The 27049-nt window shown below is 39.6% G+C and overlaps 1 protein-coding gene across 2 annotated transcripts in view; it reads left to right on the top strand.

The window, feature by feature from the left end:
* Nucleotides 1-27049, top strand: part of CLUH (clustered mitochondria homolog) — a 662807-nt gene that overhangs the window by 585158 nt on the left and 50600 nt on the right. For both annotated transcript variants that reach the window (XM_044054416.1, XM_044054415.1), the window contains exons 23-24: nt 15885-15978; nt 19011-19145. In XM_044054416.1, the coding sequence (XP_043910351.1) occupies nt 15885-15978; nt 19011-19145 (229 nt within the window). The remainder of the gene's footprint in view (nt 1-15884; nt 15979-19010; nt 19146-27049) is intronic.

Here is a 27049-nt window from a genome sequence, read left to right as displayed (position 1 = left end):
TTTTTGTTTCTTTTAGTACAGATTGGAGCATGGACGTTGGAGAGATTAAAGTGAAGTATTGAAAAATGTTAGACTCATCCAAGGGGCGAAGTATAAAGGATTCCATTTAAATAGTTTCAGGTTAGAGATAAGTGTCATCATTAAAGGATGAGATTGTGCACCTGTTTATAGGAAAGCTGTTCACATCTTGGCACAATGTCTGATAATGTAGCTGGGGGGTATGGTCCCTAAGGGTATCGGGGAGGCAGCCACTTGGGGTGATTTTATATGGACCATTATTGAGGATCCAGTCAGTTTTATTAAATCTCGTAGAAGTGAAGATAAGGTGGGTAAGGCCAAATATATTTATGGTATTGATTGAGGTCTCACTGTTGATATTCTGCCAAACTGTATTGAAATCACCAACAATTATAGTTAATATTTATTATGGTCCAATTTTTTTAAAACAAAAAAAATCTGCAATTGTAATGTTATTGCTTGGGAGATGGCAACTAAGCAGAGCTTTTTGCAATTTTTAAGATTGAGTAAAGAGCTGAGTATCTCAGCATGAGAGAATGTGGACGAGAGATAAAGGGGAGAGGTTGTGAGTTTTGATTAGATTATGGCCACTCCATCACTCCTTTTCTTTTTCCTGCCTATAGTTTGAGTAAGCTATAGCCTGGAGGGAGGATATTTTTTTTTTGTTTTCTTGCTTTAACCAGGTTTTTGTTACTTCAGCTATGTTTCGGAACCTCAGATATATCTGAGCATGGAATTTGATTATCTTATTGTAAATTCTGCAAAGAGTGATATAGTACTGGCAGAAATGGAATAATTTGGTTAATTATTGTGATATAGGACTATGAGATGTTTTATGTAAGCCCTGGAGATGAAAATGTTATCCAGGGTTTTTGGGTGTCACCATATAGTGCGAGGTAATGAATAGGAGGGAGGATGTTTTTTAATATGGTGGATAATATTGAGATGTGAAGTTTGCCCCGGTGTGTGTTTTTTTTTCTGAGCAGATGGATAAAATTAGTTTTGAATAAATGTGCTGCAATGAAGAAGTAAATGTGTGTGCTGCTGTAGTAGTCTGTCAGTGTTTTGGAAGATGGAAAGTGGATGAAATGGGAGGGGAATTGTGGAGAGACCATTAATCAACAGAGGTACTAGAAATGAGCAGGTGTATAGTATGCATATTCCACGTGCAGGTGAAGGCAGTAAGGTACAGTGGAAGACTTTAGAGGAGTCCCTGAGGTTGGCAGTTAATAGTCTATTCAGACTTTTAACTGAATGTAAAATTAGTAAAATATGGTGTTTAAAGTGCTGGGGAGGAGGGTAAATGTAGGAATTAAAAGAAGACTGAAAGAGAGCATTCACCTAATAAATATTCAGATGAGTGTAAGAAATTTCACAGAGTGAATTTGTGTTTTATGAAGACAGTGACTTTACAGAGTGAGGGGTTTACTAGGGAAGGAGGGAAAGGAGAGAAGATAGGAGGCAATATCAGCAAGAGAAAGAAGAAGAAGTTGGTAAGGAGAAGAGAGGGAAGTATTGCTGAGAGAATGTGAGTGAGGAAGTGAGCAAAAGAGAGGGACTGGAATCTATGATTGGTCCTAATAGGTGTGGTGAGTGTGCATCTTATAAGTGATGTCAGTGGAATTTGGGAGGGAAATGGGAAGAGAAAAGTTGAGTAGTGAAGATCATTATTAATTTTTTTGAAGGGAGAGGCAAGTTGAAGATAGTTAATTGGATATTTTCCATTTGATGGAGATGGAAGAGTGGCAGTTGGAAATAAGGGATCAAATGGAACATGTTTCACCCAACATCATGAAACACAAAGATGCTAGTGCCAATTCCCCCAGCAATCAGGTAGGGTAGCTATGAAAAAGTATGTTGGAAATAAGGAATCAAATGGAACATGTTTCACCCAACATCATGAAACACAAAGATGCTAGTGCCAATTCCCCCAGCAGTCAGGTAGGGTAGCTATGAAAAAGTATGTTGGAAATAAGGAATCAAATGGAACATGTTTCACCCAACATCATGAAACACAAAGATGCTAGTGCCAATTCCCCCAGCAATCAGGTAGGGTAGCTATGAAGAAAGTATCAGGAATAGCTTTGAGTCGAACTGAAAAGATAAAAGGGAGTTATTTGAAGTCCTTAAGGGGTTGATGCTAATTACTGTGAAACCTAGCTGGAAGTATTTGTTTTCCCTGGGTAGTGAAAAGGGTAGGGGAATTATTGACTCATCTCAGAGTTGCTTTTTGCTTTGTGTTCTCAGTTAATACATATCACTGTCAAAATAGCCAAGAAAATGCAACTCTATCAGTTTCAGTGACCACTGCGTTAGCGCTTCAATTGCTAAATGGCCTAACAGTGGAATGGTGTGAGAATATTTTATGTCCATCTGACTAATGCCTCTTGTAAAAATAATTGCGTAATATTTACAAGGATAAGGAAATTGTTGGCATCATTTAAATCAGTTATCCTGTTGTCTTGGGAATAACCATAAATTGCAGTACATTATCTGGTACTCCTTCAATATTAATTTTTTAGGACCAGTCATAGATTCTTTTCTGGGCAAACAGGCTGACAGTCCTGAAAAAACAAATCTGTCCACCCCTGGGTAGGATTCATATTTAATCGGTTGGCATATGCTTTAAACAGAAGCATAACATTGGCCTACTAATGCTGACTTGGTCCTCGCATATCTTAATACAGTTTAGGGATGTGGACTGTCAACAGAAGTCCTGTTTGCCACACTGCCTAGCAGTCCTTTCAAAGTCTTTTGCAGACTCTGTCCTAATGATAAACTGCAACAACAATGTCCAAAAAAAACTGCAACAACCAGGTCCAAACCAAATTCTGGAACAGACAGAAGAAAACTAACAAATAGTAATTCTGACATGACAGATTCTAGCGCCTCAGTGTTACCACCTTCATGGAATACCAATTCATTTCTAAATCACACTTGTATATCCATAAAAATCTTTAACACCAATTAATTAATTAAATAATTAAATACATTTCATATTTAAAGTAAACACTTCCAATTTAACTCATTATTTAGTCCCTTAGGGACCATTGTATTATACTTTAAAATATAAATACATTCTTTGTATAATAATTTTTGTTTCAACAAATTCTCATTCTCCCACATACAATCAACTGGTTCTAAAATAGTACCTTTCAAAAAACTAGCATTTCCTTGATGATGGGTTTTAAAATGTAAGTAAATCCTTTTATCTTCTCTCTGATGTCTAACGTCTCTCAAGTGTCCCGTAAGTCTAGTGCGAAACATGCATTTCGTTTTGCCTATATAAAATAACTTACAAGGGCAAAACAACACATATATAACACCTTTACTTTCACACGTGTATGTGCCTCTAACATCAAATTTAATATTGTTAATGTATTCAACCTTCTCCACTGTATGTGTACAAATTTTGCACCTCCCACATCTCAATATTCCCATATTATTTAATGGTCTAGCAGGATTGGGTGCTGTCCTAATGATAGTTTATGTAAATGCTTCTTCTTCCACAGACTCAGACTGCCTTCCTTCTGCTTTTGGTGCTACTAAAGGCAGAAGAAAATTAAACCATTTTAACGTTAATACTTTCTTGCCCTGGATTAAGATGGTATTCTTTTAATGAACTTCATTCTTCCACCATGGACTTCACTTCTAAACAAATCCTTACCGTCACAGCAACAACATGCAGGACATAGTTTCACTATTTTGAGACTATAACAATCAGCTTGTAGGATAGAATTTAGATCTCGACAGCAGTTTCTTTTCTACAAAAATCTTGTATAGGATAAATAAAGCTAGGAGAATATCGTGTATAGAAGTGGAGGAAATACCAATTGGACTGTTTTATAAGGTTTAAACATTTAACATTTCTCTGTAGAAAGGTACTTCAAGTATTCAAACTATTTATTTGATTTAAATCTGGCTTATTCATCAGAGTCCATGACTGTTTCTGCTTTCATAAAAGCCATCCAACATATAGCAGTAGATCTCTGTTCATAGGATTATAGGAGGTTACTAGACTAATGACCCTAGGGCCCTTACAAGCCTAGCCAAGTTTTACTCTTACTTCCACAATCAGCACCTATCACCCCTGTCCAAGAGGGACTTGGGTGGAACCCCTGGGGTGAATTTATGGTTACCCATCCAGTCATCCAGATACCGTTTAAAGAGGGCAAATGAGGTGCTCTGCTTGACATGAAGCAGAAGTCTTATCCAAAGGTGTGGCAACCTCTGGGAGGCAAATCTGCCCCTCCAGCAGGTTCTATTAATGTCACATACCAGGTTAAGGCCATTAGACCAAATAAACAGTGTGCCATTTAACTTGCGGATATGCAGCATTTCCAATAAAGCAGGGTCAAAGATTGCCTTGTATGCATGGCAGAGGTAGTCTCTTGAGTAGTCTGTATGAAACAGAATAAAGTGACAGTGATTTCAGACGATCATCATAGGACAGATACTGAAGACCTTGAATTTTCCTTGTGAAGAACATTTATGGTCTCTCCAATTGCTGCAGGTGCTTGGAAAGGTATATACCAAAAGGGACATTGTACTCTCTTATTGTCCTGCTGAGGGAAGAGTACAGGGAGGTTATAACGTTTTTTCTGGAGGCAATGCACTTACTTATGAGATGAGCAGTATAGAATGTCCTCCTTACTACTGTGGAGACATGGTGGTCAGAGGTAAGTGTGCTGTCAACCTGTGTGCCCAGGTCTCTCACCACTGAGTGTGTAGTTAAGGTGTTGTCATTGATGTGATAGTTAGCAGGAGCATCAGTCTTACCTAAAGGGATGATGATAGATATTTTTTGCATTGAGTTTAAGGACATGGCTTTGGCACCAATCATTTGTTTGTGTAAGATTCTCTTTTAGGATGTTGACATCGTTTGGAGATTTTTATGACCTTGCCCAGTTTGCAGTCATCAGCAACAGCAACGTTGTCAGCCACAGACCTTTAGTTTTAGCTTGCACTTAGGAGAAATAGATTCCAAACAGTAGAGGTCCCAGAACTGATCCCTGTGGAACACCACTGGTTACAGGTCTGCTGTTGGAGGGGGATTTCCTTATTTTGACTTTATGGGTTATATCAGTGAGACAGTTAACCAGTCTAATGATGTACAGGTTGCTACCTAGGTGGGTGAGTTTGTCAATTATGCCCGAGTGGGGGATAGTGTCAAAAGCTTTGGCTAAGACTAGGTAGGCTGTATGCACAAATTTCCCCTCAAGGGCTTAGGTGATTGTCTCAAAGACCACCAGGTTTAAGAGGCATGATCTCTTTTTGGCAAACCCAAAACTGAGTAGGGTCAAGTGTTTGGAGGTTACCAGTATCTTTATTGATAAGGTTCATGTTGATTCTGTCCAAGACCTTCCAGATATGGCTAGTCCGGCTAATAGGCCCTGTAGTTCCTGGTGTCAGTGGAAGCAACACCTTTGTACAAGGGGAAAATGGTGGCCTTTTTCTATTCAGCTGGGACGAAGCCAGTGCTTAAACTATGATTGAAAAGTGTACCCAATGGCGATATTAATTCTTGTTTGAGCCGATAGGACACAGCCTGGGATGTTATCAGGTCCCATGGATGCTGTGTTTTTGACATTAGAGAAGGCGTTCACGATCTGCTCTTTAGAGATTCAGAGTAGAGGACAGGTGGTAGTGATGTCCTGGGGTAAGTGTGGCAGGGAAAGGAGAGTGAAGTTTTCACAGAACCTGTCTGCTAACAGGTTAGCAATGTCCACAGGCTCGGTATATGTGTTATCATTAACTACCAGTTCAGTACAAATCTGAGCTTTTCCTTTTAGGTTACAGATGTAACTAAAGAACGCCTTATGGTTGTCCTTAGTTGAGGAAGCTGTTTGGATTCGTAGTTAGCTTTGGAGGACTTCACAAGGAGTCTTATTTGCTTGTTTAAGCTTAGGCGGGACCATTTCCAGTTTGGGGCTGACTCCCTCTTACTCTGACAGCAATTTCTTTCACTTATTGTAAAGCATGTTAATGGCAGTTGTCCACCAGACAGGTTTGCTCTTCCTTGAGGAGCTTGTTTTGGTCCGATCACATACGGCAAAGTCAATGCAGTTGCTCAGGTGTTCGTATAAAGCATTTGTGTAGAACTCTGCATAGTTGCCAGTTCCATCTGAGCGAGGAAGCGCAGCAAAACTATTTATACCATCTCGTAAGAGGTTATAATCTGCTTTGAAGAAGTTTTTTAGTTTAGTTTGTGCTACGGGGGGGGGGGGGTCAGGTGTGAGAGTAACTTTGAAGGAGACTGATATATGGTCAGATCTCAACAGGGAAAACCTCACAGTGGGGGGTGCTACAGTATCCCCCCATATTGGTAAGCACCAAATTCAGGATGTTGGCACCCCCTGTGGGGGTGTCAACTAGCTGGTCGAGGGCATTGAAGTTAATGAAGTTGAGGAACCTTTTGGCTAGTGAGTTTCCACATGAGTAAATTCCGTCAATGGATGGGTAGTTAAAATCACCCAAAACTATGGTGTTCTGATGTATCTTGATAGACTCAAGTAAATACAAACAGGAAGAGTGGGCATCCTGTAGCTGGCATTGACTTGAATACATGTTCTGCCAACAGTTAATTGCACCTGAAGTATCTCCAGGGAATCCTGCTGTCTAACCTCTGGAGGTGTATTTATCTTTAATGAATATTGATACAATGCCTCCTTTAGTTTTTACACCTTCAGTTTGTGGTCTGAACGTGTGGAAGGAGGTGTAGCCCAATATGGCTGGGGTGCTCTCCACAGCCTTGAACAAAGTCTCCATGACTACATCTTCCAAGGTGAGGACTGCTTCCAGTGAATGCAGTTTTGTGTTAAAATCCCCTTGCTTTCATGGTCTTTGCTTAAGACCATGAAAAAAGCATATTTCTTTTTTTTACGGGGGGATTTGAACTTTGTGTTGGAAAAGTTAAATTTAGTTTCCTTTGTGGCAAGAAAGCAGATTATAAAATAATATGTGGAAGATGCTTTCTGGTTGCTGTTACCACCGGCAGAAAGATTTCAGAGTTATGGGCTCTTATAAACAAGTTTGCCAAGTGTTTCATTATTAAAGGATGGCATTAAAGACAAATCTAGCTGTAATGACGGTCTTTATCAGCAGTGATGCTGAAATAGTCTTGACAGCTGCATTTTTTTCAAAACTACCATAATGAGGAATGCTTCCATTGTATACTGGATGTGGTATATAACTTTGTTACAGTGGGATAAATAATTTTAGAATAAAGCTGCTTTTTTGCCTCATTTAGAAAATAAGATAGGGTGCCTACCACTCAGTAAACATCTAAGTGGTTGTCACACTTGTATCCTTTTTGCTATGGTAAAGTTAATGAACACCTGCTGGGCACAGTAAGCACATTCTATGGGGGGCACTACTTATGCTTCATAGGTGTGTACTATTCTAATGACCACAAGGGCCTTTATAAGCTCATCCATGCGTCCCAAGTCTTTGACGTTCTGATACCCTTGATAAGTTTAAGCATGGGCCTGGGCGATTAGCCATTTACAGGTTACCTATGTCCATTAAAGACATAGGTGACAAAAAAGAGATCAATTTCTGGTTTCTCATCCACTTGTCCAGGTTGCACTTGAATTGGGCTAGGGAGGAACTCTGCTCCACGTGGATGGGGGAGCCTGTTTCATAGATGCGGTAGTCTCTGGTATACATGCCTATCTCTCCAGCAAGTCCTGTTTATATCATGGCAAGGTTTAAGTGTTTAGGATGGGAAATTCTGGTGGTTTGTTTTGTGGTTATGTAGGAGGTCCATCAGAGTGGGTTTCTGACAATGCCCTCTATGCCAGGCATTGATCTCCCCTCAAAAGCCTGTAGGAGACGGAATACAGGGATAGGGCCTTGAGATAGTCTTGATAGGACATTTTACTTGCACTCTGTACTCTTTTAGTGAGGAACCTCTGTGGACATTCCAGTTAGGATATGCCTGGTTAGATACATACCAAAGGGGGCATTGTGCTCAATGACAGGTCTGATGAGTGCCAAATACAGTGGAACAATGACTTCCTTGGACTTAGATGCCATATCTTTGTTTATAAGTTGCGCAACATAGAATGATTTCCTTACCATTGTAAACATGTGATGGTCAAAGGCTAGATTACTATCTGTGTGTACCCCTAAGTCCCTGACTACTGGGACAGCTCTAAGGGGTGCATTGTCAATGTGATAGTTACCAGGGATGGATGACTTCCCAAAGGATACTATTATGCATTTCTTGGCATTTAGTTTTAGTCCATGGCTCTAACACCAGTTGCTTGTCTGTGTCAGCCCCTTCTGGAGAATATTTGTGTCTGTATTAGATTCAATGACGGCTCCTAATGTGCAATCATTAGTCAGCCAGAGACCACTGACATTGGCCTTGACTTCTGAAAAGTAAATGCCAAAAAGGAGCAGTCCAAAGACTGACCCTGAGAGATTCCACTTGTGACTGGCCTCTTTGTAGAGGTGGACTCCCAATTCTGACTTCCTGGGTCCTGTCTGTGAGCCAGTTGGCTGTCTACCAGGTGACATACGGGTTTGTACCTAACCTCTTGAGTTTGTCAACAATCCCCAAGTGGGGTATCGTATCAAATGCCTTGACCAGTTCAAGGTAGGGATTTTGCCCTCAGACACACACACCACACACACCATCACATCATCACTTAAGATGAGGGAGGATAGTGTATGAAGGACTGCACCCTCTTTCGTAACATGGTTCTTGTAGTTCTGTTGTTGCATTCGCTATCATGAAATTTAAGTAGGCATCTCCTTGTAAGTCCAAAAAACATTAAAAGTGAATCAAGCAATGAGGTGGTATAAAAAATTTTATTAAAATTACCACATACGCGCTTTCACAGTTGAGCCACTGCTTCATCAGATGTTCAAAGGTTTTAACTCGTACATGTATTCAGAGGGATTTTTTTTCTGATTGGCTGTTGATCTAATGCTTTGTATTATTTAAAGCATATGTATGAGTTAAGACTTTTGAGCATCTGATGAAGCAGGGTCTTAACTGTGAAAGTACTTATTTGGTAATTTTAATAAGTTTTGTTATACCGTCTCATTGCTTGATTCATTTTTATGTTTTTTTTTTGGATATATTCCTTGTTTTTAAGTGAATCATTCATCCTTAGTGCCACAATTATTGTTGGTTGCTGCCTCCTCATAAGTGCCAACAATCCCTTAAGGGAAAAAAAAAAAACACCTACCAGATAATCCATTCAAGTAAAAAGGAGGAAATCTTTTCACTATTGTAGTATGAAGTAGCACACAGCCCTAGCCAACATTATATGGAAAACCATAAGGATCAAAAGCTAGTCTCCTAACCAGACAAAAAAAAAGAACAATAAGAAAATGCAGTAACCAGTCATAAAGTAATTTGGAAAAAAGAAAAAAAGCAACCTAAAGTAACCTAATGTCTCCAGACACCTAAACCTGTTTTTGTTTTTTTTTTTTAAGCAACATAATTAGTACTGCTTAGAAAAGTAGTCAGAAACAGTAAATACGTCAAAGGGGAGCAATGAAGAATAGTAGGTGTTACCATTTTCAAAGAGAGGGAAAGGAGGGTATGTTCTAGTTACATGTAGATATAGCAGTACTCCTCAGCCTGCCTGGGAAAAAGGTGCAAGAAAGGAGGTTTTGATTCAGGAAGAGAAGCAACGTTGATCTCATTCTGTCATTCAAACAGCAGATCAGCACAGATTCTGATGGGGTCGTGGGAGTATGTTAATGGAGAAAGCATGTTCCCACAAGACGTTTCAAAGTCAGGGTAAGTGGTACAACAGTTACAGGTCCCAGTGCCACTGCTGAGTGCCATTCGTTCCTTGTAATTGAGGACTGTGACTGTTGTCCATATTCACAACATTAAGTTGGACATGGTTGTGGTTGGTATTTGACTCCGCAAGGATGCATCTTGTCTCTGATTTTCTTGGGCAGGATATCAAAACATATCCCAAGGGTTTGGAGAGCATCCATTTGGAGGACATGTGCTGCATCTTTGTTTATAGATGATGCTCTCTTAGCCTCAAGTGACAGTGATCTGCACTATCCATTAGAGTAATTCACTGCTGAGCTTGAAGTGGTTTGGACATTAACCATTGCCTCCAAATCAGAAGTCATGGTTCCCTCCCCGGAAAGAACGGTTCCGTTCTGTAGAAGCACAGAGAAAAACTTTAGATAGAGCAGTTTGAGTACAGCAGCAATACTACAGGCATTGCATTCAATTGTAGTAGTAAAGCTAGTGATGAATCATTAGGCAAAGGTCTCATTTTATACCAGTAGGTCTGTACCCCTGTAGTCCATTATTGTAAGTGTTGTATAATGATTTAAAGGATTTGAGAGTGGATACAGATGGTGGAAGTGAGGTTCCCAGGGTAACTAGGCTTGTGCTCCATGGTATAATGAGCAGCACAGCAATCTAGTAAGTTGTGCAGTCTTCAGTTTACCGTGACCTTTCGTCATGTGCTCTAAATTCACTGGCTTTGTAGAGTGCATAGTCTGTGTGCCATGTACCCTACCCTTTAGCAGCAACCCTTCCCCCAGCTGCTCTCTCTAAATGGACGTTCTCAGGGTACCGTAGAAATGAACTGTATACTGAGTTGCTGTTTTAGACCATTCATTTCCCCACGAGGTATGCTTACCCTGGACATCTTTATTGGTGACATTATGGGGTCCTTGTGTTGTAATTAAATTGCCAGTATTTCACCCTCTCGCCTTTCCAGTGCATTTGTATTCTTTATACTTATGTTCCACCATCTTTAATCACTTCCTTAATGTTGTATTAAACTACCTTCTTTATTCCCATTTTCTCTTCTGCAGACATTGAAAGCTAGTATTTACCATATTCCATTTCTCATCTGTCGTTGTTGAAAGTGTCATAATTTTAGCATTCTTTTTTCCTTGTTCAGGAACTGTATGCATTTGGCTATTTTTTCCATGACTTGTTACATTCCATAAGAACATTGTCCACTCCATTCTTACAGCATTTCCCATATTATGCATTTTCTCCTCTGTAGTTTGTTGACTGAAACTGCCTTCACTGAGAAAAACAGTATTTCTTCCTTTTCTTGTGCTGTCTAGTCCCTTTTTCTCCTTTCAGTGCACTTCCCTTTTCAAAACTATTATTTTATCACGCAGTCTTCTATTGTTATGCCCATTTTTTGTATTTTTCTCAATCCTGACACTCTGAGATATATGCTTATCCTTCCGTAGCATTCCCCTCTCATAATATGACATAATTACTCTTGTGCATTTCCTTCATGCCAGAATTTTCTCCCGTAAGAGTAAGAGAACCATTCATAGATTCACTTAGCAAAATTCTGTTTTTCATTCTCTGAGATGTCTTCCATCTCATTAATTTAGAAGTTTTAAAAAAAAAATTTTGTAACTTCGTACTTTTGTGTACACCTGCTGTGCATTGGGCTTTTAGTTTTTAGAATCTCATTAGTTATAAAGTTCTAAATCTTCACCCATGAAAACCCACCCTCTTGTGCCAACACCCCACCTTCTACAGCTTTGTCTGCTGTCAGTTTTTCACCATGTCCGAAGTAGTAATTCGCCTACACACTTGCTTCTCTTCAGAAGCCTACTGAAATGCCTTCTGTGTCATGTTACCTTTTTTATTGATACTTAGACTGTCCCTTGCGAGTAAATAGCCTTTCTGCAAAGGTAAACTCTCATTTTCCTTCAAACCCAAGACCACAGTCTTTAAATCAGATTTCTAGTCTGTCAATAATAGTTATATTCCTAACTCTTTATGCAACTTGAGAATACTCCTGAGACATTGCCTCTGCTGAAAATGGACATATATCTAGTCGGACTATCCCAGTCAACAAATGTGAAATAAGTAAAATAAAATAAATAAATATTCTTGTTAAAATTCTCTTTAATGAACCTTTCTGCTAGTCCTTAACAAACTTTTGCTTCCATTTTGCCTTTTCCTTTAACATTTTTGCCCCAACACAAGTTATCATATTCATCTTCTAAAAAAAAAATGATCCTCTTTTAGGTTTGAGAATTAAGCTTTTGTGCATTTCTTCCAGTCCCTACCTCTTACTGCAGAGTCTAACACGTACCAATGTGCCATCCTTGTGTATTCATCTTTTTTTCACAAAAATCCACAGTTTCCATGTGCTGGCTTTTGATTAATGTTACTAATATGCCATCCTTGTTTATTCTTCTTTTTTTTTCACAAATATGCAGATTCCATGTGCTGGTCTTTTGATTAATGTTTGTGAAATTAATTTTTTCCCTAAAACTGTATGGGAGTGCTGTTTGTTGGAAAGAGCTGGAATGAGATGACTCATTTTATGCTTGGAGACCAGAAAGTGCCATGAATGATGCATTAGACTCATTATGTGGTATGTTCCTTTTATTCAGCATGACACGTCTATGTTCTCATAGTCCTGTACTATTTTGAGAATAAAAGTTCTGGCTTTGACAGCTGCATTTTTTGCAGTCTCTTCCAAACAGCCATGGTTCTGTGCAGCTCCTTCAGTTGAAGGTGTCTTGTTAATTTAAATATGTTATAGCCTCTGGTTTTATGTCTTATATTAAATGAAGAAAAGTTTGCTCTGTTATGTTTTTGCCACATGCAGTAGTGGAATTTTTGTACTATTTTGTCTATGTGGATTTTGCCAGGCCAGCCTCAAATGAACTGTGGTGATCTATTCATTTTAAGCTTCACTATATGTAACAGTTTCCATCTATTTTCTCTGTTCTCACTTCCTGATTGAACATTGCTCCCATACCTTGTTGTCCTTCTCTAGAACATAATTTGCAACCCCAACGTTTGATGGCTCTCTAGATTGCTTCCTTCATCCATTTTACAAACCTTAGCATCAAGTGTTATTTTCTAATCCATATTCTGCTCTTTCTAAACACAAGCTCTATTTACAGTCCAGTTCCAAAACCCTCTTGTGTATTGTGTATCACCTCTCTCAAGTATAGAAACATTAGACGCACACCTAGCTTTGTCCATAAAATAATTTTGTCCACACAGCAGCCTTTGATTGACCCAGCATTCTCACTTTCTATCCCAGTAGAAAATGCCTGTTGTCCAGTTGTGTTAATGTCCTTCCATTTCACTTTATTGTTTTGTTTACCAGGATAGTCTGGGCCATGCAAGACCATTTTTTGTTGTTTTCAGCATAGGCCCTGGAGAGAAGAGATCCACAGACAAGTAATTAACACAGTTACTAGTAAATAAGACAAGTTTGTATTATGAGGAAAACCATGAAAAGAAAAGGTCACAGAACCTTCCATAGTAATGGGTGTTAAGTGAAGAAGTAGGTTGACGTTATGTAGCATAATCTTTTCCATTCCATTAACAGAATCATGCTTAGCCGGAAGGATTTGACTGAGTGCTGGATAAAATGTTTGGCATCAGTTCAGAAAGTAATGATTAGGCAGCTGCACCGAGTCATTGGAAGCTGGCAATGCTATAAAAGATTTAAAAGGGTGGGCCCACTAATAGAGAAATATCCATCCATGCTCCATCTTAGCAAAACCAAATCTACTCGAGCTACACGCTCTAGGGCTATAAACCTCAACACAACAATGAATAGAACATGCTGGAGGGATAGATTCCCTTCGCAGAGACTTCCCTTACTATGGAACGGGGTCCCGATATACATAAGACAGAGCCCCTCACTATCACTCTTCAAGAGGAACCTTGATGAGTGGATGGGTAACAAAGTTCACACTGGGGATCACACCAACAGCACTACTAGATAGGGGCCAAGGGTACTAGCTGCTAGTAGAAGGGTGTGGGGAACTACTAAAGGGGCGGTGAGTACCGCACAACGTGGCTGGGCTTCTTCGGGCAGATAGCCTAGTACCAACCTATGAACCTATCCCATTGCAATGCTGTGCTGAGTCATATACGTGAGTTAGCATCATATGCTAAGCAATATGGCACACAGTACCACACTAAGTGAACAAATGCAAGTGAAGTAAAGCTGTTTGCATCTGTTGCTGCCTTTGGCAGTTTTCTTGTAAAGATTTAATATTTTGTAATTGGACTCCTTTGTTCACTGAGACAGTCCCCAACACTCTCCCGTATGATATCACTGCAGTGACAGGTTGCTGGGAGCAGTGATGCACTAACTGAGAGGAGGCCGCACTGAGTTATTAAACACTTTACTTTCCCCAAGTTCACTAATAAATGCTCCTAGGGGGCCTTTTTTAATTGCTGTCTGTGAGTCGGTGGTAGAGCTTCAGCTTGTTAATGAACCCACCAAGTTCAAACACTCTGCTTCCAAATCTGGCCCTTTAGAGAGACAGGTTCTGACATAATACTTTTTCCCTTGTTGACCACTCTTCTCGTCCTCCTCTGTTACTTTTCTTTCTTCCTGGTCCATTTTACATCCATCCCCTTATCCCATAAACAAGTTCCTGAATGCTGGCAAATAATCTTCAAATCTCAAAAGTGATAACATTTGTGTTATGTTTTTATTATATTATTACAGTGTTCTGTATATAACCAGGTGGGTATTGTAGGGCAGTAACAGATTGGTCAGAGTTTTTTGAGACCTAACACCAAACATGAAGTGTCTTATCCCTGCGGGGTCTGTTATTTCCTTGAAAGGCCCACCCCTGAAGGGCATTATTGTGTTTACGATCTTTGTTTTTGCCTTTTTAACATACATTTTCTAATTTTTACAGGACATTTTTTTTTTTTGTTTGTTTTTTATGTGTAGTCCCTTTTTTATGCGTTATGTTTAGTATAGTAAAATTGTGCCCGTTTGTTTTTTGCTGAGATTTTACTTTCTAGGGCACCACAGTAAAGACCTTTTCATACTGGTAACTACTTTTTGTGCTTGCGCCTGTGTGTATGTAGTGTACAGACATGCACATAGTCTCACACACATTATATACAGAGGAAAAATGGGATAAAAGGGGTGTTGTGAGCAGATTTATATATGTTGAAATGTACAAACAGATATATAGATAATATAATGTAAATGTACTACAGATAATTGAACCAAAACTGTTTGAATAAAAACTGATTGCAAAAAAAAAGTGATCAAATATGTTTCACAAGAAAATACCTGCACGCATGTTTGTTTTTTTTTTTTTTTTTTGTTTTTTTGCAGGGCCACCGACCCCCCCCCCCCCCTTTACTTCCCACATCCTCTCCTACTTCTATATCCCAATTCCCAGATTGCACAGCAGTCGGGAAGGGCAAAGTCCCTATCCCCTGCTGTATTGCAGCCTCTCAAAGTGCTCAGTCTCACTCCATGCATCCCCACACACACACACACCTATATAGACTCCATGTCAAGTTAATAGACAGCAGTGTACTGAAAGTTTTATAATACTGAATGTATAGTGCTGAAATGTTAAAATACCGAAATCAAGATACTGAACTCCCCTACATGTGTAGTGAGCTGGACTTGTGCATTGAATTTCCTTTGTACACTCAAGTTTCACTGGGTCCTTTGTAAACATTACATTTTAGGAAAATGCAGTATTTTCTCTTCCAACCTATATCACAAGATGCAGTAAGCCTTGTCAGAATGGCATAATGTCGAACATTTTATTTGCGGTGTCCCTTGCTTCTCTTGAACAAAGTGACAAACATGCTATTTATGCTGCTTGCAAAATATGTTGAAAACTTGTTATAGGCTGCACTCATTTTTATTTTTAATGGCAGATGGTTGAAGTTTGTATAAGAATCCAAAGTAAATGTTTTTGTCATGGGATTGTATGCCAGCTTAGGTGTGAAAAAGATCATGCTTCCATAAGCCCATAGCTTTTTCTTTTTCACATGTTTAATGGCAGGAATAAACTTATTTTCAGTACTATTTTTTTCTACATAGCTAAAACTTTTAGATTTCATGAAAGCTTAACCATTGTTTTGTTTCTCTCTGCAGTCATCATCTGATTGCCCGTGTATATGAGAGCAAAGCAGAGTTCCGCTCAGCACTGCAGCATGAAAAAGAATGCTATACAATCTACAGAAATCAGGTTAGCATCAAGCTTTTTCTTCTGAATGATGATTGCAGCATATGTTGACTCCTGTCGTGAAAGTTGTAGGACAAATTGTCACTAGAGAGTAATTGTGACAGACTGGTGTAAGAGGAGGATGATGAAAATTAAGGTGCAGAAATTGAGCATGATGTAGCTGGGACTTAAACATCTACTGTGCAGAATGGTTTGCTGTGCATTGATAGGTTTGTAGCAATTGTAGATCTTATTTCTTAATGTTTTTACAGTGAGCTTGAACCTGTTTTGCCTTTCAATGGGTATGGCTGCTTTTTGCCTCCCCCTGTTGACCATCAGACTCCCCACTCCTACCCACCCTGATTAATCTTGTCAAGTTTGTTCATTGTCCGTGGTAATGCGATCACTGACATGGACAAGAGCTGAGTAGAGGGTGCTGTCATCCAAACAGGCATGAAGTTTGTTTGGTGTTGCAGATGTCAAAGGACCATTGACCTTCTATGGCCCCTACCTGTTCAGCAAACTGTCTGGATTAGCAGTCTAAGGAATCTGCATGGAAAGGCCACTGTCAACAGAAATCCTCTCTTTGCATCAGCCCCCCAATGATGTCAGTTTCTTCTGGCCTGCCAAATCAAAGTCTGTAGCCGTCCTGAACTGAGGAGGCTCGGGCATTTCTAATTTAGCCCTAATCCCACTCCCTGGTGGCTGATGTGAGTACTTGTACTCCTTTGTGGGCCTCCTGCGCTCATTCCTTTGCAAACATGTTCCCACACGTACATTGGGGGGGGTCCTTTTTGTCAGGAGTACACTCCTCAAAACGCTGAGTTATTGAGTCGGTTTTCCTTCCCCACACGTGGTGTAACCTCAGATGGTAACATACCGAACTCTGGTTTGCTTTAAGTATCTGAAAAGAAAAAAAAAAGTATGTTTTGGTCTGCCTGCTTGTATGGTTTGTGCTGTAAACCTTTTAGGATGTTTGTTGCTCCTATTTGAAAATTCTCTCCCTCTGTCCTTGCAAATTGAAGTCATTGGAACTGGTGGAAGTTATGAGTTACTGACAGAGAGGACTAAAGGCTTTGTTTTCCACTGGCGATGCTACTTCCGTGACTGTCCTCTTTCTTTCTTTCTCAGCAGCCATCTCTGCTGCTTTCTCACACTTCTTTGTGTGTTTGTCTTGTAACATGACTAAGCCTGGATCCGTTTTCCACTTTCATTGTTGTTGTCACGTAACATCTAGCTGTGTATTTCCTTCCTCCTTCAATGCACTGTTTTGGATTTCTACATTTTTAATTTATCTATGTTTCTGGTCATTTTAATCTTGCCATATCCCTCTTCATCCATTGTCCTGTGTTTTAATACATCAACACAGATGTATAAATTGATGTTGAAAAATAAGGCGTTTTCCTTCCAGACTTTCTAAAGTGTCATGACATTACTAAGATGCAACTTTTGTGGTAACTTCCTAATCACCATTTCTTCTGAGCAAACTTTACTAGTATACACTACCCTCCTTTCCAGTCAACATGGTATTCTAGCCACTACCCTTTTAAACTTGCATGGCTGCCCTATTCATTGCCCTCCTTTTTTTTGTGTGGTAACATATCGGGTACCTTACTACAGTGTCAGTAGTTCATGTTGACACCCTTTGTCTGCAGAAGCACAGCAACGATGGGGCGAAGGAGGCAGCCATCCCATTTGCATGGTATTAGGGGGCATAATCAGGAAGTGCAGTTCCTGAATATTTTTTGTAGCACCGTCATTCAGAAATCCTGGTACAGAAAATCTTTGCATCCCTTCATGTGTTATAAAATGTAACATGTTTTTTTTTTTTTTTTAATATAGTGTCTCCTTCCTTTGCTTCTGTTAACTGTGTACCACATATTGGCTGTTTTCTGCTGTTTTCTGTGTAATATGTGATTTTTTTAAATATTGATATATCTTTCTTTCATAGCCCTCAGTTCTGACAATTAGTTCTGACAGTTTTCTGCATAGAACATAAACAGTGAAACTAATCACCTTTCCCCTTCCCTGTGGTTTTACCTTTTGTTGCTCCTTTTTTGTCTATTATCACTTCCATTAAATGTCAGGCCTCTCTTTCTTCAAGTTGTTGAAGTTTACTTCATTAACTACTGTCTTGTTTTGAAGAAGCAGTATTAATTTAACTGCTCTTTTCTGAACATGCCAGTTGTGCTAGTTTAAATATTTGCTAATAAAAATAAAAATGTATCATGTGCGATCTTGGTTCTCTTCGTAGAAGGATGCACATCGTCACATGGTATGCACACACTTCTTTATGCAGAACCCAGTCGCCCCTGAAGCCAAAGTCCTGAGTTTTTTTTCACGGTTATTCATTCATTAAACACCATGATGTGTAGACCATCCTATCCTCACTCAAACCAGATGTAAGCATCACCTCCATGAATATCACCTGATGTACAGCTCGAGTAAGATCCCATCCCAAGTGCCTTAAGTTCATCCTTCAGTGTTCTGATTCCTAAAATACCTTTATTTTTTCCCCCTTTCCATCGTTGTGATTTTGTATTCCCATGTTTGAGATTTAAGACCATAACTTTTTTCCATGTTTGGATGGCTCCTCCTTTTTTCTGTTCTCTAAGGATTTTAAACTTCTTGCCAGAATCTGTCTCTAAACAGCACATTGTATAATCATCAACATAATGGAAGCATTGTATTGTAGAAAGCTTAGGTTGGTATCTTGTTTTCTTAATGTTAAAAATGTGTTCTTACAATTTTTATTCTCCTCTCATTGCTATACTTGCAAAGTGTGTTGTGACTGAGTGTGTTGATGTAGAAAAGTAAGAGAAGCCTGGCATTGTTGTAGCTTCACTGGCACTCCTGCAACCTGATCCTGCCAGCTTGGCATTTCTAGACTAAAACCAGATTAGTCTGTATTTATGGTGTTGTGCCAGAGTACCGTTTTGTGTAGGTTATAATAACTGAGTCACTTGGACAGTTTTATTGGGAAGGAGTACTTAATGGTAGTCTGCTCATTTCACAGAAATGTTAGACCTCTAATGCGTTTTCTTCATTCTTGACAGCTTGGTGAACAACATGAGAAGACCAAAGAAAGCTCTGAGTACTTGAAGCACTTAACACAACAAGCAGTTGCTCTTCAACGTACAATGAATGAAATTTACAAGAATGGATCCAATGCAAATATTGCACCTCTTAAGGTAATGTGTATGGTGCAGAGTCATAGTTGGCCTTCAATATAATAAATAGCAGCCTGGTGGAGAGAAAACATTTCTTTTTGTGTCAGATGTCCGTAAATAAATAAGTAAATGCATTTTTGTGGAGCAGATGACCCAAGTTCAATCTGTAGCTTAATGCAGGAAACAAAGTGGAAAGAGGAAGACTGGCAAGGGATGTTTTTTTGTTTTTGTTTTGCTTGTCAGTCTTCCAAAAGAGATGATGGATGCCACAGCAAGCATACCCAAGTATGATCAGGCAACCTTACAAGTTTTTGCAGTCTTATGGCTGATGTTCTTTGAGTGTCTTGTGGGCATCAGAAATGGGTATGACATGCCTTAAACAACACCCATTTCTGCATGTATTGCAACAGCACTTGGGAACTTCACCACTTTTTCCTCTGCTCCCAGTCTCAAGATCTCAAAAGAGATTAATGGTGAATAAATGGATTAATAATAGGCATTAGGCCACTAAGGCCTGTGGGATGGAGATTAGCAGGTACTGGAGAACTAGAAAGTTTAACGGGCGGGGGGGGGGTCCTGCAGTATTTCGTCCATTTAGAAAGCCGCAGCATCTTCATATCTATAATGATAACCCAGACTGAGAAGTGATCTTTACTCATTGTGGCAGCAACTGACCTAGTGAGACAGTTACTGCCGTGTAGCACTGGGTTTATTCTGTTCTGGTAAGATGTACTGCTCGCCTGATGAGCTTTACTGCCATTTGGTGAACTCCTTGTTTCCATAGTGCCCTGTAAGTTGAAGGCACTTCTGTAACACAATCATATGGGGGTAGGCAGGTTTTCATAAGACAAAAAGAGAACCATTTCAGCAGCTCAGGGACAGAGCATGTGTCTTTCTGTGCTGCTGGTAACCTGAGTTTTGGGCTGTACTCTGGGCACTGGTAGAGTCTGCTAAGGACAATAGCATGTAACAGCTGATGAATAGCTGTCTTTTCCCTTGGGGGGGGGGGTGCAATCTATGCGATCTATGAAGATCAAGAGCCTGCCACACTGCCAACTAAATGGGGGCTGGGTGATGTCGCAGTGTTGTGATGCCATTGTGCACACACTGCTCATGTAGATGGCGATTTTGTGTGACTGCCACCCTCATTTAAGGGATGTTGGTGCTTCATTGGATCCCTCACTCCCAAAGCACAAGTGAGTTACCGCATGATAATAAAAAAATGAATGGCCACCATGTGGAGTTGTTTATACTTGTATAGAAGAATGCTTTTTAGATCATTTGATTGACAGAGAAACAGTGGAGTTTTTTTAGAGTAGAAAACCCCAAACTAGGAAGGTGTTTGGATTTCTAAAATCCATAAAAACTTGAATTGCCCTGATTTTAGGCCGATAGTAGCCAGTTAAGGCAGTAAGATGGAACCTCTAGACATCTTCATAGATAAGTATTAGTCGTACAAAGTAAATCTTATATTAAAGGTTCCTTTGAATTTAAAATTTTACTGAAGAATGTGAAAATAGATGATTCCATGTGGTTGGCTGCAGCAGATATTGCTTCATTATATGCAGTCGTACCAAATGTAGAAGGGTTGGAAATAGTGAATAGGGAGCTTCGTACTTCAGGATTATTTTATTTAACACTAGACAAATGAGATAGTTCACAAAAATGTTGGATGTTATTTTATCTTATAATTTTTTTTGAGTATAATGATGAAATATACAGACAGAAACATGTTGTAGCTATGGGGGTGGCTATGGCCCCCAGCTATGAAAATATAGTCCTGATGAACGGGAAAAAAGTTATTTTAGAGTCAGTTTTTGCAAAACATATCATCATGTAAAGACTTTTTATTGATTTTTTTTAATTGGGAGGGATCCGAAAAGGAACTCTTAGATTTTATTAAACATGTGAATGAATCCACAAGTTACCTTCAGTTGACATTTAATTATAGGAAGGACAACATTAATTTTTTGGACCTGAATATGTATAGATCTAGTTGTTGTGTCTTTGTGTCTTTCAGCTAGTAATGCTTTAAAAGTTAAGATTTATAAAAAGGAAGTGCAAAGTAACAGCCATCTCCACTACAACAGTATGCATAAGTTTAGCCTGAAAAAAAAACATAGTGAAGGGGCAGTTCACTTGAATGAGCAGGTTAACAGATGAGGCAGTATTTTTTGAAAAAGAATGTTAAGAACTTAAAAGGAAATTTCAAGAAAGAGGGTACCCCAAGGACATTATTAACAATTCTTGGATGGAAGTAAAAACTGTAAGGGAACATAAGGTAGCAAATGTAAATAGCAAGTCAAAAGAAAATGAAAAGGATTTTCCCTAACGTGTTTTAGACAATTCAGTAGATGAAAGTAAAATCAAAGGAATAATCAAGAATAATTGGAGATTCTTAATGAATTTCCAAGAAATTAAAAATGTTATAGGAGGGGACCCGTCTTTGTCTCTAAAAGAGGAAAGAGTTTAAAAGACTTTAAGAAAAGGAATTTATGCTCAAGTATGCCTGATGTGTTGGAAGTGGGGATGAAAAGATGTAACATTTGTAAGTTATGTCAATATATGAAAGAAGTTAAGAATTTTGTAGTCACAGTAAAAAGTTTTGAAATTGGTTGAATAATTTGTATAATTGCAGGTCCAAATATGTGGTATACATGGCTCTGTGTAAATTATGTCCAGCATTTTATATAGGAAGAACCATCAGAGAATTCTACATGCGAGTGAATGAACATATAAGAGCAGTAGACAAGATTGATGTAAGCAATGCCTTGGCAAAACATGTTAAGTAAAAACATTTGTTAGAAAAAATAAGGCATGCTTCAAATTTGTAATAATTGATGAAGTTGGTTTTGATCATAGGTTTGATGCAGAAGATGAACTGGACTGGAGAGAATATTGCTGGCAAATCAGGCTGAATGCATGTGTATACCCTGGTTTAAATGATAGGGAAAACTTTAAAGTTGTACTTAGAAGGAAAGGGTTAAGGCATTAATTGCTTTGGGTCACGTTATTGTTATTAAGTATTTAAATAAGCGTGTTCATTATACAACTTGGTCTGAAGAAGTTCCATGAAGGGAGTGAAAGCGCTTACCAGTTGGATTTTTATGTAATAAAGTCAATTTATGTTTTTAGCCATTCGTTTTTTTTTTATTTTTTTATTTTGCCTTTTACCGCTGTTTTGTTTGTTTTGGACGTTTCGTGAGGTATTATTGAGTTTACCACATGGTTGATTCCCGAGTATTGTGGAGCCACCCACATAAGGGTTACATTGGAACGTAGTCTGGAAAGGAGCCATTGAGGAATCTGGGGTCAGGTGGCCATGAAAAATGAGGGAGCAGTCAGAAGGCTAAATGGGGCTGGTTGGTGCAAAAAAAAAAAAAAAAAAAAAGGCACTGGTAACATTGAGTTAAAAGAAACTTCATTGATGAGCCCTAGTTTTGATGGTAATTCACCAGTCAGAATTCAAAAAGTCCCACATGTGTAGAAACTTGACCAGTGTGTACACCAGCTGAGTAAGTGAGCTCATCTCCAGACCCCTGCAGTTTTCTACTGCTTGCACAGGTCAGATCTCAATTTTTGTCATCTTTCTTACCAAAGAAGTCCTTATTCATAGTTTTCCGTGATGTTGCCAGATTGCTAGACAAAGACCCACAGTGGCATTGCCTATATTGTCTCAGGAAAAAGTGCATACTATTAAGCACTACAAGTTCCAAAGGTTTAGTCAGACTGCTTGTTATCAAAAGAGGGTGAAGTTATTGCAATCAGTAGCTGTTTGCGAGGAGACTATCTGAAGTTTTTTTTTTGCCCCAGCCAGTCATCAGAATTTTACTACCGTGCAAATACTTTTAGATTTAGACCATGTCCAGACATGCATCCCCTTGATGAAAATCTGGTGTTCTTCCCAGCTCCCTGTTCCCTTTAGGTGCTGTGGTTGTCCTTAACGACTGTGGTTTCAAGCCTTAACCAGTATCCTGAGCTTTGATAGAGTTGGCATAATGGGAAATGTGCCATAATTCGCATCGTGGGAGCGTTTCTCAGCTTCTTGCACCACCCTTTTCTTACAATGATAAAGTGCCTTTGGCCAGACAGTTTGATTCTAGATATTGATAAGTCATTTGGTCACAACTCAGGAGCTTTTAGGACCTGAAGTCTGCTCCTGGGACTGGTCTTAAGTCAGAGAGTTAAGATGTTCATGCCATGTTTCAACTTGCGTGTCATCATCATGCAATGGTATGTCTGGTGAAAGCTAGAGAGCCTTGATAGAGGACCACACTTTTAGGGAGCTAGATACAAAACCTGTGCACCTTACGTATGCCCCTGTCCCTGACATGTGCCATTTTGATGGCACATTGTCCGTTGATCATTCCCAAAGTCCTAACACCTGATTCCAGTCTGTATTTTGTACAACTATGTTGTGTAGCTCATACCTACAAGAAGCAGGGATTGTGGTTATCCCTTGCCTTCTGACTCTTAAGGTCAGATGATTCAAGGCCTATGTGTTTAATTTACTGCAATTTATAACTCCCAGTCTCTCACACAGGAACATGTGCACATGCACGTACACACACACACACACACACACACACACACACACACACACACACACGCACACACGCACACACACGCACACACACGCACACACACACACACACACACACCTCTTCTGCTCTGGTGGTGGCGTGTTGGTCGCAAGTGGCTTTGATTCTCTTCCATCAGCCCATAACTCTATCCTATCTCTGGATGCCTGCCTTACATGAGCCAGGCCTTGACTCATTCCCTTGCTGGTCAGGTCCTTTCTCTGCAGAGAGAAATGCTTCGCAGATTACATTGGCTGTACCATGTCTCAGTGACCAGGAAGTGGGGTGGCTGAGGAAGGAATGTCATGCTACAGCCAGGTGAAGAGAACATATGCAAGGATGGTGCTGTAATTCCTCACATTCTGGCACTTCTAGACCACTGCATACTGTGTGAGGTATATCCACCCCCAAGATTGCAGTGTAGCCCAAGTTCCCCACATAGGCTAGCCCAGCTTTCTGCTGCTATTTTCATCTCCCAGTCTGCAAAGGACAATAGCACACCCCCACCAGTATCTCACCCTGCCCCCCCCCATGCCAAGAGAGGGGAGCATGCATAGCCTTGCCATTCCTTTACCCCAGACCCGTTCCTACAGGTGCCAAAAACTTCAGGAATGCTGTCAGGCTCATGAGGAATACCTTGGTTTGGCCCCTTGACTTCTTTTACCTTCCATCAAAAAATGCTTTGTGGAGTTTTTGAAGTGGGGGAAGCCTAAGGAATCTTGTTTATCCGTTCCTTGGAGGATGTCATTAGGAATCCTTTCAAAGCCACCTGAAGGCACATAGACTCTGCCCCTTTGTCTCATAAAAAGGTTAATTCCTCATCCAAACTGCCACCTAAATTGGCAGATGTCTTGCAGAGCATCCCATTGCTGATTCACAGCTCTTTTCTTCGTTGTAACATGTGTACTAATGACCACACCATTTTGCAACCTTGTTATGAGGCACGGAGTCCAGAGCTCTAGGCAGGTGTCTAAGGAAGGGATCTATTTTAACACGCTGAAACTTGGAAAGCCAAACTATTCATCTTATTTATTTCAGGCATGCCCAGCTTGGAAAGCACTGAAAAAAAGGTTGTAGGATCTTCCGAGTCTGGTTTAAAGAATGATTGCCTTGAGCTCTTGCCCTCTGCATTTACATGGTGGGGATATAAGTAAGTTGGACCGTTACACTAGCAAATCAGTTTAAATGCCAACAGCCTTCCTGGTCTTTTTATCATACAAGTCTGTTATTTGATAAATAAAATACACCATGTATAGTTTGTTTATTATCATTATTGGTGTTGTGTTGACTGAATTGTTTTTATCACGTTATTTTGCTAATGTATACATAAGTATTTATAAATGGGCTTGTGTAATTAATGCACTCAGTTCTGAAGAACTCTTAAGTCAAAAACACTAGATTGGTTTTCTATAATGTTACCATTTCTAGAGGATCTCCATTCTTTTAATTATTTCCTTCTAGTAATACGTTTTAGCACGACCTTGGAAGAGGACTTGTATTTTAGTTAACACTGGAGTATTTTTGTCTGTAAAACTCTTACTAGTTGTCTATCTATTAGTCATAGAATCCCCATGAACACAAATGTCCTTCAGGAAGGACTGATACAGACAAAGAACTTGTGTAAGAGCCATGTACAAAAACTAAATACCAAGAAATGCATAATAGTATCCTTTGGTAAGTCATCCTATTGACAACACACCCCCAAGAGTTGACCCAGTAGTCAAGGATTTGGGGAGACCCGGACTGTAATCTAGCCTTTGACCATCACGTGTCTACAGTAGTGAGGGAATCATTCTGTGTTGTGCAACTCATAAACAAAGGTATGGCATGCAAGTCCAAGGAGATCATTGTACCACTGTATTCCACATTCATCAGACCCGTCAATGAATACATTGCCCCTCTGGTGTGTACCAAACCAGGCGCATCCAACAGGGCATAAGTAACATGTCCTGTGCAGACCATCTCAAGGCCCTATCCTTGTAGTCTGTCTCCTACAGGCTGTTGAGGAGAGATCTGTGTCTGGCATACAAGGTATTGTTAGACCCCCCACTCTGATAAATGTCCTGCATATCTGCAAAATAGACAGCACCAGAATTATCCATTCTAAAGACTTAAACCTTGCCTGTAATATAAATAGGACCTGCTGGAGAGACAGGTATATATCCCAGAGACTACACCTTCTCTGGAACAGGCTCCCCATTCATGTGAAGTAGAGTCCCTCCCTAACCTAATCCAAGTGTAACTTGGACAACTGAATGGGGAACAGGAAATGTATCCCTGGTTTGGTACCTATGTCTGTAATAGACACAAACAACCTATAAATAGTTCATCCCCCAGGCCCCTATTTATACTTATCAAGGGTACCAGAACTTGTCAGAGATTTGGGATGTATGATTGGAATTAAAAGCCTGTTGTGGTCATTAGCGTAGTGCACATCTATGAACCTAATGAAGTATATATTTGTGATTGTGGTAGGTTGTTGTGCATTTTTGCTGCAAGTAACTGTTTTTCTCCCTTTGTCTGAAATCCTTTATTTCTAATGAGCAGATAGCAGGAAAATTAAAACAAGAAAGGGAAATGAATAAGGAGCTGAGGACTAGTAAAGAGAACCCATCAAAGGAAGATGTAAAAGAGGTGGAAACACAGGAGTTCTCTTGTTACAGTCTTTTGAGACCCATACTACTTTATAAGGGAGTTCTAAAAACAGGAATGGGAACTGACGAAGTAAAGAAATTCTCACTAACGTCTGTCCTACAAAAAGTGGCCTTTGCTGCACTTTTCTTGTTAAATAAATATGTAACCTCTGTGATCATCTGTAGTCATAAGGTTTAAGAGAAGAATAAACCTAACACTTCTGGAGTCTCTGTAGCTCCTTCCAGTTCAGTCCCTTATTGTAACCTTGAATGTTTTCCGTGACTGTAAGATGTTTCCAAGGGAGTACTTCAGTTTATCTGTGAACTGCACTGAAGCGGGGGACCTACATCAGTGCCTTCATTGGACAAGTTTCAGTCGAATAGAGAGAGTATGAGGAAAAGAGCCATCTTCTTTCTATGGCTCCCTGTTGAAGTTGTTTTCTTGAAAGGGAGGTAGCTGCAGATGTTTGTCTGCCAAGTTTGTACAACTCCTGCAGACATGTTGGTGCATGCTGACCCTTGTCATTGCAGGAATGTGTTTCAGTTCTTTTTGTTTATAGACTTGTGCAGTACCTCTTAAAGTTCACAAATCCTTTTTGGTCTGCTTTTGGCTTTAGAGCTCCTTGTTGATGGAAAACTACAAAAGGTAACTTCCCTATTGGGGAAGTGTTTAGTTTTTCTTCTGTTATATGTTGTGTTCTTTTGCTAGTGA

This window comes from Protopterus annectens, chromosome 13.part0, assembly GCF_019279795.1.
Source record: "Protopterus annectens isolate FY-2018-M chromosome 13.part0, PAN1.0, whole genome shotgun sequence".
Classification (NCBI taxonomy): Eukaryota; Metazoa; Chordata; order Ceratodontiformes; family Protopteridae; genus Protopterus; species Protopterus annectens.
The sequence above is the reverse complement of the archived record's forward strand: the minus strand, read 5'-3'. Positions and strand labels throughout refer to the sequence as shown.